At 55.9% G+C, this 11,260-nt stretch overlaps 1 protein-coding gene across 1 annotated transcript; it reads right to left on the bottom strand.

Moving 5' to 3' along the window:
* Positions 1-755: 755 nt before the first annotated feature.
* On the bottom strand, positions 756-1,499 carry IUM83_07157 (putative fatty acid synthase subunit alpha; the record flags this gene model as incomplete). The annotated part of the gene is made up of 1 exon (XM_067931423.1): positions 756-1,499. The coding sequence occupies one exon, from the start codon at positions 1,497-1,499 to the stop codon at positions 756-758; it is 744 nt and encodes a 247-aa protein (XP_067780446.1).
* Positions 1,500-11,260: the final 9,761 nt, after the last annotated feature.

Below are 11,260 nucleotides of genomic sequence, written 5' to 3'. Positions count from 1 at the left end.
CCACTGCAGCATCACGGTCATTGACGGCATCGCCGCCGCGATCTCCAGCACCGCGTTGATGCCGTCCACCGAACCCGGCTTGAAGCACACCACCTTGATACCGACGGCCTCCAGCTGCGACATCATCTCAAGCGCACGCTCCTGCGTCGGGATGCCGGCGCCAATCGTGATGCTTTCAATGGGCACACCGCTGCGACGCATGCGGAGCACCATCGGGAACTGGAAGCCCCACTGCTTCGCGTTCAGGTACAGCATGTTGATCGCAATGCCGAGGCCAGGCTTGATCTTCGACACCAGCTCGTTCACCGCGTCTTCGAAGATGTTGGGGCGCGACAGACCACCGGCGGCAAGCTCGCCGTGGAAACCAGCGTTCTGGATCGCCGCAACCAGGTCGATACCTTCCAAGCTCGTCGTGGGCGTCATGCCCGCCACCATGACCGGCGGCTTGTTCAAAGCGCGCGTAAATCTGTTGTAGAGCCTGCCCGACGCGGTCACCTGAGGACCGAACTTCTTAGACCACGTCGTCTCGGCCGGGGTGAAGGTCGGCGCTGCATCGATGAACTGCTGTAGGCCGATGTGAGGAGCGTACTTCGTCGATATGCTCATGACGGGGTGCTTGGCGGTCGCAATGACCACCTCGATGCCCAAGCCTTCCGCGAACTTGTCGCTCAGTTTTGCCACACCGAGGTCTGGGCCAAACTCCAGGACGTGGGTCGCATTCGAGTGGTGCTCCGCGATCTTCGCCCACGTCGCCGTCAGTCCACGAGCTGCAGCAGCTGCATGTTAATAAGTGCATCGACGACGTCGTCCACCGTCTGCAGGTTCGTGGCCTCCGCGTTCGTAGCGTACACGGGCACCTGCAGCTGGCTGCCCTTGATCTCGCACTTGACGTGTTGGACGTCCTGGACCAGCTTCGGCTTGGCCTCCGTCAGCAGCGGCGTGTGGAAAGGAGCTGACAGCGGCAAGAAGGACAGCGAGCCCGTGGGCTTGCGCTGCGAGTGCGGGATGCGCGTCTGGTTGCCGTCGGGCTTGGCGAACAGACCCTCCAGCGCCTGCTTCAGCAGCGTCATCGTCGCGGGGAAGCCCGTCACGTTCATCATGTCCGACGCGTTGATGAGAGACAGCTGCAGGTCGGGCGTCTTGGTCCGGCGCCTGGCCACCTCGATGGCCTTCAGCACGTGCTCCTTCGTCAGCCCGCGCACGGCCAGCATCGGGCCGGCGTCCGCGATCTTCTTGCCGTCCTGCTTGTACTGCGTCAGGAGCTGCTCGTACGTCTCCTGCGCGCGCAGTCCCTGCCAGAACATGTAACGCAGCACGGAGACGCCGATGTCGGCGAACTCGTGGGCCGTCTTGGCCGCCGAGAAGATGACGGCGCTCACCACGCCCTGGTTGTGGCCCACCGCCGTGGCGGAGCTCTTGACCACGCTCTCGTGCGTCACGCCGGCGGTCTCGAGGAAGTTGAGGTAGTTGGCGCACTGCGTGAGCACCAGCAGCGGCATGCTGAAGTACACGCGGTCCATCGCCAAGCCATTGGGAGAAGTACCGACCTCCAGGTTCTGCAGCCAATTGTGCAGGTCAATTACCACCTCGAAGGCGACGGAGGCCTTGGCCTCGTCCGTGCTGGACTCCTCCAGCAGCGCCTGTGCAGCACGCTCAATGAACGCGCGCGTGGCGCTGGAATTGGATGCAGCGTAGAGCTTGTGCAGCTCGGTCCAGTAGGAAGTGCCTTGGCCGCCGAACTCCGGGATGAACTTGTACTTGCCGGCGCGCATTGCAGCAGCCACTTTTGTCACTGTCGTTGCAATGGCCGTAGTGGTAGGCGACGGCGGCGGTGTGAATATTGTTGAGGTGGACGTGGTGGTCACCACCCTCCTGGTGCGCTTGCCCGCCTTGGTCGTCCGGGTGACGGAGGTCGTCCGAGTCCGCGTGGGTCTGGTCATGGTGGTGCTTGGCGTCTTCTTGCAGCGGACGAAGGGCCGATAGATCCGGCGACGCTGCTGCTGCTGCTTCAGCGCCGGCGGCAAATTGGATTGTGATCCCCTCCGCGCGCGGAGAGCTAGCGCGGCTGGGCTTCAACGACGGCCGCTTGCTGAGGCTGAAGGGGTCTCAGCAAGCCCGGCCGGCTCGTCTTCCGCTGCTAAGCACGCACAGCGCCATCTGGGTGACGCGGGGCTTGGCGGTTCCTTGCATTGGTCGCTACGCTTGCTGTACCGCAGTCCTGCTCTTTGCGCGTGAGCTGAGCTCCCCGCAGTGCTGTGCCGACGCAAGCGCGGGGATCACCAGGCCGGGGACGAGACAGGGCGCAACGGATGGCTCTCGGCCTATATTTACAGTACATGCATAGCATTAGGGGGACTCAAACCTTGCCTAAACGCCAATCAAAACCAGCAGTCGCGCGTTCTGATTTCCAGCATTTCCGAGAACGTGAAACCAGCAGCGGTTTGGCATCGCAAAGGGGGCATTCAAACGGCGCTTGCCACTTTTGAAAAGATCCCCTCGCACAGACGGCAGCATGCCACGTGTGAGCGAGCGCCAGCGCTTACTCGGCGAAATCATTGACGTTTTGGCTGTTGCAATTATCGAAGAGGACGACGAGGAAGAGCTACATGACCTAAGCTGTGACGACATGGCGCGGCAACTGGTTGATCCCGAGGAGCTTCCGTCGTCAACTGAGGAGCTTACCTCTCTACTCGTCTTGGTGGAGTCTCGTCGATACTTGGAGGGCCATACACGCCTTCCTATGAGTATCGAATTCCGTGAAAGCGGTTTTCAGTCTCTCTCACCTAAGCAGTTCCGCCAAATGACGAGGGTTAGTCATGCCAGCTTTCTCCGTATCGTATCGGGCATCGAGTGTCACGGAATATTTCAAAACAATTCTGCTTGCGGACAGGCGCCGGTGTGGCTGCAGCTAGCGGTTGCGCTGGATCGTTTGGGAAATTACGGCAACGGCGTGTCACTAGGGAGAACCCAAAAGCTCTGGGGGATTGGCCAAGGTACATGCGCTCTTTACACCACTCGTGTTCTTCTCGCACTGAAGGACCTTTCTGCTAAGTATGTCGTGTGGCCAGATAATGCGAGGCGGCTGTCGACATCTCACCGTATGGCACAACAGGGTTTTCGTGGATGTGTCGGCTTCATTGATGGTACTACTTTTCCGCTTTCCCAAAAGCCTGCAGTCAATGGTGAGTGTTACTTCGATCGGAAACATCGTTATAGTGTCAATGCTCAAGTAGTTTGCGATGACCGTCGAAGAATTATTGCGTTTTACTCCGGATGGCCAGGTTCCTGCGCCGACAGTTCCGTGTATCGCGAGATGGCAATTGCGAACAACACGAACAAGCCTTTGTTTTTCTCGCAAGGGGAACATCTTATTGCCGTTTCGGCCTACCCAGCTGATGTTGTCTGCAATACTCTGGTCCCTTCGTACAAGTCTAACATGAAAGGTTATGCGAATGAAGACTTTAACACATGCGTGGCCCACGTGAGAGTTGTAAACGAGCACACTATCGGCGTTCTGAAGGGGAGGTGGAGCTCTCTCAAAGAGCTTCGTATTCAAATACGCAAGAAAGAAGACGTAAAGAGAATTACCCTGTGGTTAACCGGCTGCGTGGTGCTGCACAACATGCTCATAGATTTTGCTGATGAATGGACTGAGGAATATGAAAGCGAGTCGGACAGCGAATTGGACGATGAAGAAAATCAAACAAATATTGATACCGATGAGGATGAGTTTGGTTTTCGACGCGAACTTAAGCGTCGCTCCATTCGGAAGGCCGTGAGCATGGCGGAATACTTTGGGCACGTGATCAGAGAGGATATGCATGATCGTTGAGAGCGAGGCGGTCATAACTTGTGATCACTCAACCATTTTCATGAAGACTTCAATGTCCTCAGTGGACTTGTTCTGGCGAATCAGCTCAATCAGCAGAGCTTGCTTCCGGGCAGAACGCTTTTCCTGTAGCTCGTCCAGATTCTGTTGCCGCAATACAGCTTGCTTTTCATTCCACTGGCGTTTTTCCTCCTCGAGTTTAGCTCCAAGAAACTCAATCTTGGCCTCTGCGTTTCTAGCATAAGCCTGAGATAATGACATGCGCGTCTCGTGAGCAGAAGCATGTGTGGGTTTGTTGTCGGTCGGTTGAGAATTGCTTTGCGGAGGCTGGGGAGCGTTTGAGTAGGTAGTCAACATTGTAACGGGGTTACACGCACAAGTGGCTGCAAGCCACTTGTGAATTTAACAGATAGGTTATCTGTTAAAAGTTTTGGATACTTCCTCACATTGGTGTAAGGCACACCAATGGATACATTGAAGTGGACCACCACAGTGAGTGGTCCACACATACCCAAAAGATCCTATTGGTAGAAAGCAGCATCTTTCTACCAATCAGAGACATGCATATTAGCGGGGCTCTGACAGCCAGCCGCTGCCAACCCTTTCATAGATGATAAAGAGTTTTTAGCGGATTTTTAGAGGAAGATCAATTTACAAACAATACAGTTCTCATTTTACCTTAAACTAGCTACTTGGAGTCTTGTCTAAGTTAACTTATATTTGTGTATTCAAATATAATTAACCTAAGTAATTACTAAGTACTTACGCTTCCTCATACACGTTGCGCAACGTGTAAGCTAAAGTAGTGAGTCAAGTTAGACCCACTACACCTGGTAGCACTTTGTAGTCCGTCCAACGACCGACTGCTTGACGTTCGTACGCGGCGTACGAACGCGGAGCCGAGAACCACATGAGCACGGAGGTGCCCAAGGAGAGCTCCAACACGCCTGCAACGCATGTTGCACGCGCTGACTGCCTCCACCTGTCTGACCCAGAGTGGGAGGCCCTCCAACGACTGTCAACAGTCATTGGAGAAGCGGCGATAGCCACGATGCTGCGTACGCTATCGCCGACGGAGCAACATGGTGTTGCTCTGGGCTTCATCATGAAGGAGCAGCGTGATGCTGCTTCCTCAGTGACGGCGTCGTCAGGGACGACACCGCGTGCTCAACCATTAAAGTTGAGCGTAAGCAATTACGTGGGAAGAGAGGGCGAGCCTCTCCTCCGATGGCTTGTCGAGCTCGACACAGCCATAGCGGCTCGACGCATCGTCGACCCGCTGTCGAAGGTCGCATTCGCCATGTCCTGCCTTGGCGGACGCGCAAGGAGTTGGGCGTATGGACGCCGACTCTCCAATCCTACGTGCTTCAGCACGTACGAGATGTTCAAAGAGGAGCTCAAACAAGCGTTTGAGCCCCGCAAAACGAGTTCCGGTCGAGGGCGGAGTTCCTCGACCTTCAGCAGGGTAAGCATGACGTCCATGCTTACGCGCAGCGCGCACGATATTTGGTATCAAATATCGTGACTAATCCAATTGACGAGGCGACCAAGGTCGTCACGTTCATGAAGGGGCTTAGAGATGGGCCTGTGAAGACCTATCTCTTCCGAGAGTACCCGAGTACTCTCGAAGCTGCGATTACTCTTGCCATGCAAGAAGAGTTTAGCCTGTGGCAGGCTAAACTGCATGTGAACGTGCCGAGGCCGCAACCGCGCCCGGTAGCGAGGCCGGGAGGTCCAGAACCAATGGACCTCTCGAATGCAACAACTGCTGGTTACCAGCAGCAGGGAGGTAGCGTGCGATGCTTCCGTTGCGGAAGGATCGGTCACTTTGCACGGGAGTGCACAGCTCCCATGCCCCCTGGAGGTGGCCGTCGTGGCGATGCTAGGCATCGCCGCGGACCAACAAAAAAACGCGAACATCCAGTAGGCGCGGGGCGCCCTACTGGTAATGCAGTCGCGCGTGCCGACATCGGGCACGCGACACTGAGGACTGCAGCCCCCAGTGAGACCAGCTCTCACTGCAAGAAACAAGATGACAGGCCGAACCTAGTCATCTTGAAGGTTTACTCGAAGAGAGCGAGTGACTCTCTTCGAGCTTTGGTAGATTCAGGCGCGTCGAACAACTTTGTTCGACTACGAAGCCTGTCGAGACTTGACTTCGAGGAAGTAAATGTACCTCGAAGTCTTCTGGAGGTACGACTGGCAACAGGTGCCATCGTGAAGACCGAGAAGCGCGTCGTGAACGTGCGCTTCTCGTACAAACAACGAGTGTTTGTCGAACACTTTATCGTCCTGGACCTGGACGATAAGTTCGACGTGGTAATGGGCATGCCGTGGCTTGCACGGCATGATCCGGTGATAGACTGGAAGAAGCGCACGCTCGTGCGCTTCGGACGCGACAGCGGAACAGAGAGCGATGGCCCTGTTACCGCAGCGCACGCACCAGCAGGTGCGGGCGACTCGCCAGTCGAGACAGCGCTTAATGCCGCTGTCCCGGAGTGCCCAGGAAGTGCGCGAGGGCGCGCACAAGTGAGACCCACGTCGGCAATGCTGCCGACGTCGGCAGAAAAAGCTGTGTTGGTTCCAGGAACCAACACCCACGTTCAAGCGTGTACGGGACAGTCCCTGACCCGAAGCGGTCAGGTCGACAACGACGCGTCGGCTCCGGGAGCCGACGCACCCTCGGTCATGAGGGACTCCGCCAATGAATGGCGTCGAGGTGACGAAGGCGTGTCAACGCCGGGAGTTGAAGCTGCAAACAGTGCGGGCGGTTGCAAACGTACCGCACTGACGCAATTTGCATGCTGTCGTGCAGCAGGGCCGCACGACGAAGCGCCATGCGATCAAGCCGGGCTTGATATCGCGCGCCCGCAGACAGGGTCTGCCGGCGAAGGGACACATTACCTTGCAGCCGGGCTGCACGAAGGAAAATGCGGTCAAGCAGGGCTTGATACCGCGCGCCCGCGGACAGGGTCTGTAGTGGGTCTAACTTGACTCACTACTTTAGCTTACACGTTGCGCAACGTGTATGAGGAAGCGTAAGTACTTAGTAATTACTTAGGTTAATTATATTTGAATACACAAATATAAGTTAACTTAGACAAGACTCCAAGTAGCTAGTTTAAGGTAAAATGAGAACTGTATTGTTTGTAAATTGATCTTCCTCTAAAAATCCGCTAAAAACTGTTTATCATCTATGAAAGGGTTGGCAGCGGCTGGCTGTCAGAGCCCCGCTAATATGCATGTCTCTGATTGGTAGAAAGATGCTGCTTTCTACCAATAGGATCTTTTGGGTATGTGTGGACCACTCACTGTGGTGGTCCACTTCAATGTATCCATTGGTGTGCCTTACACCAATGTGAGGAAGTATCCAAAACTTTTAACAGATAACCTATCTGTTAAATTCACAAGTGGCTTGCAGCCACTTGTGCGTGTAACCCCGTTACACCATCCCCCCTTAAGGTTAGACGCGCGGGGTCCCCGCACGTCAATCTTTTGGAATTGACCATTCGTCAATTCTCCGCGTTTGGAGAAGAAATCCGCGCTCATTCAACGATGAGCGCGCCTCAGAAGAAGTCCACAAAGTCGGTGGGGAGTCATCTCTCCATCGACGACTACTTCGAACGCCAGAAGGCGAAGTACGGCGACGTCGTCGACTTCGACGACGACGATGAAGATATGGAGGGCGAGGAGGACTCGCCCTCAAAGCGAAAAGACTCAGTGTCGAGCGAATCGCTCGACCCTCACGCCAAGAACGTTCGTCCGCGTGAAGGGGACGAATCGGACGCTTCGAGTTCGAAGCGTTCGCGTACTGAGAGCGATACCCCACTCGCTTCCGCTGGGGCTCTCAGTACTCCGCGCGCTGCGCCTGCAGCGCGCGATCCATGGATGCCGTCCGCGTCCGAGATCGCGGACCGGTACGGGAACTCGGTACCTCCGAATGAGGTACCGCTGTACGTATGCAGCGCCATCAAAGATGACGCTGTGGCTGCCGAGCTGCACTTTGATGCGGAAACGCATCAAAGGCGCGATTATTACATCGGACTCTTCCATGAGCTCCGATGGTTTCAAAGCAAGAAGACCTCTTCTCGCAGCAAAGTGCCCGAATGGCAGGCACTTTGTCAAAGCTGGAACGCCTTTGTTGAGAACTTCAACAAGAGGCCGAGTGCTTACCGTGATCGGATTAAGCAAGCGCGTGATCGCTTCGAGACCTACTCGAAGCGTGGAAAGCTGGAGCAACTTCATGTTGCTGCTGAGGAGGCAAATGTGTCGTGCGCTGTGCCCGAGGGCTTTCAGTGCACGAAGTGCTTTCCAGGCGCGGTCCGCTTGAGCGACCGCGACCTGAACGGGTACACGTCGTTCCGTGTGCCCGAGAGTCTCAAAGAGCTCCGTGCTAAGTTCTTAGCACGTGAGGGTTCGGGTGCTAGCGATGATCGCAGCGCTCGTGTTACTTCCGCTGCGCCAGCGCGTACTGCTCTTCGTACGCCCTCACCATTTCCGGAACGTCCTCCAGCAAGACGTTCCGCGGCTCTATGTATCTCGATGGGGAGGAAATCCTCTCCAACGAATACGACAACGAGCCCCTTGAGGGTTCGTTTTCGGGATACTATGGTCAACAATCCGCTCAACAATCCAGCGGGTTGAGCCGCGGGCGTCACGGATCGGCGGTGGTGGGGGTGGGAACACGCCCCGGGTATGATCAGCCCCGGGCTGATCAGTATGCGCCTCTCCACGACCGGGTGACCGTCGTGGAGCGTCTGCAGGGCGCTGAGTTCGCCGCCCTGAAACAGGAGCTGGCGAACCAGAAGGCCCAAGTCGCGGCGGTCTCGCAGACCGCCTCGAATATCCAGGTCGAGCTGGGGACCCAGATGAAGGGGTTGCTCCAGCGCGTCCGCGCGCTGGAGGAGAGGCTGCTCGTCGCCGAGGCCAAGTCCTCCGCTTCTGCCTCGGCTCCTGCCGAGGCTTCGGGTCAGCCGAGCTAGATGGCTCGTGCTGCAGGTATGGCTTCAGTCGTCCGACGTAAAAGGTCGGATGGAGGCGCATGCTAGACGGTATGTCTAGCGTGTATGCGTTGCCGTGCCGTGCCAACACAGTGAACGGCCCGATGAAGCGCGGAGCAAGCTTGCTTGCTCCGAAATCCGAAACTGCATGTCTAGGCAGGTTTTGTGTAGCTAACAAAACTAATGAACCAACTTTGAATTCATTTGTGTTGCTTCTGCCCGCATTGTCTGCGTTCAGCTTCTGTTGATCAACAGAAGCTGCTATTGTGTCTTGGACAAACCGAATTACGGCTGTCTTTTGGTGATGAAACTGATTGCATCCGAGCTGAAGTCATTCAGCTCGCTCTCCGCTAGAGGCCCGGCCTCTGCGTGGTTCTTGCGGTGTCTGCGCCCTGCGCAGACCCGTGGTCGTTAAGCCTTGTTGTTGGGGGAGTCTGCGCCCTGCGCAGACTCATGTGGTTTGTCCATTGTTGCAGCTGACACTGTGCAAGTGTCAGCGGTTTTCTGCGGCTGCTGTATTGCAGTCGTAGATCCTCCCCCACTTAAAGTGGGAGCCATCACTCCGAGTAAACTCGGTAGACGTGGATGTCGCATGGCATTCACGTAGAACGGTGTATGCCCTGTCGAGGCATGCACTAAGTTATTGATGGCAAACTCTGCCATCGATAAGCACTCGCTCCAGTATTGGAACGAGTGAGCGTAGCTCTTCAACATATCGACGAGCACGCGATTCACGCGCTCGGTTTGACCGTCCGTCTGCGGATGATCCGCAGTCGACATGGAAAGCTGGCTCCCAAGAAGTGTAAACACTTCTTGCCACAGGTGCGCTATGAAGCGCGGGTCTCTGTCCGACACGATGTCGGACGGCATGCCATGGTGTTTGAACACCATGTCGACGAGCAGACGGGCCGTCTGCTTCGCGGTCACCTCTGCTGGCACCTCAGCAAGATGTACCATCTTGCTGAATCTTACTGAAACGGTCTACAAAGACCACAACACCGGTGTTCCCTCCGCTATCCGGGGGAAGACCAAAGATGAAGTCCAAAGACATGGACTTCCAACACTCCGACGGAGTCGGTAGTGATTGCAGCGGAGCCTGCGCGAATGGCGCAGGCTTCACGCGTTGGCATACTTCGCAAGCACGGATGTACTTGCGTACCCACTTATACTGGTGGTGCCAGTAGAAGTCGCGCGTGAGAAGGACGTAAGTCTTCTCACGTCCGAGATGTCCCGCAGTCGGGGCATCATGATACTCGTACATGATCCTGAGTCGCAGGTCATGGTCATTTGGCACGACAACGCGATCCGCGTTGTCGTCGATTGCATTGTACAGCAGTAGTCCGTCGTGCACACGAAAGCGGTGTGCACGCGCTCGAAGGTGCTTGGGCAGTTCTGACGGGACTTGTCAGAAGGCGCTGTGCCATAGGCCAGCAAGAGCTTCGCATCCGCGTCGTGCGCGTACGCGGCCTTCACATCATCCAACAGAGATGATGTGGGTTTGCTCGATCGCATGGCGTCAATGGCATTGACGTCAACAGCTTCTGCATAGTCCGGCCGACGTGATAACGCGTCGGCCACCACGTTCAATCTTCCGGGTTTGTATTCGACCCGGAAGTTATACTCCGCAAAGAATGAGAGCCATCTCGCCATTCTTTGTGAAATGTGTGGCGACTTCACTGCGGTACGCAGTGAAGCATGGTCGGTGTAGACCACAAATGGTCTACTCCCAAGCAAATACACTCGGAAGTTTGCGAGTGCATACTTCATGGCAAGGAGTTCCTTGTCATGCACCGGATAGTTGCGCTCAGCTGGTTTCAGCTGACGCGATTGGTAGTAGACGACACGATCACGGCCCTCGTGATCGTGCTGCATCAACGCGCATCCGATTGCAAAGTCGGATGCGTCACATACTACGTGAAATGGACGATCTTGGTCGGCTACTGCCAAGATCGGTGCCTCAGTCAAGCCCCGCTTGACTGCAACGAATGCTTTTTGGCAATCGGGTGTCCAATTCCACACAGCTTCTTTCTTAAGAAGTTGTGACAGCGGGCGGATCTTGCCCGCATAATCCTCCACGTACTTGCACAAGTACGTGGCCAAGCCAAGGAACTGCCTCAATTCCTTGACACTTGAAGGCGTTGGCCATTCATTTATCACTCTGACCTTTTCCGGGTCAGGGCGAACACCATTCTTCCCTACGAGACACCCGAGGACGGGTATCTCGCTCGCCCCGAAGATACACTTCTTCAGGTTCGCGTAGAGCTTATGTGTTCTCATAAGCTCAAGTAGCTTCCGGAGATGCACCCTGTGCATCTCTACGTCGGTCTTCCCGTCCACAGCCCGGCTGTGGATGAATACATCATCGAAGTAGCTCGGTGCGAAGTCGCGCACCGAGCGCAACAAGTGCGTCACGCACCTGTTGAAAGTCGCA

Source organism: Phytophthora cinnamomi (genome assembly GCF_018691715.1).
Source record: "Phytophthora cinnamomi strain GKB4 chromosome Unknown Contig127, whole genome shotgun sequence".
Taxonomy (NCBI): Eukaryota; Oomycota; class Peronosporomycetes; order Peronosporales; family Peronosporaceae; genus Phytophthora; species Phytophthora cinnamomi.
Note: the sequence above shows the minus strand (reverse complement) of the source record. Positions and strands in the feature narration are given on the sequence as shown.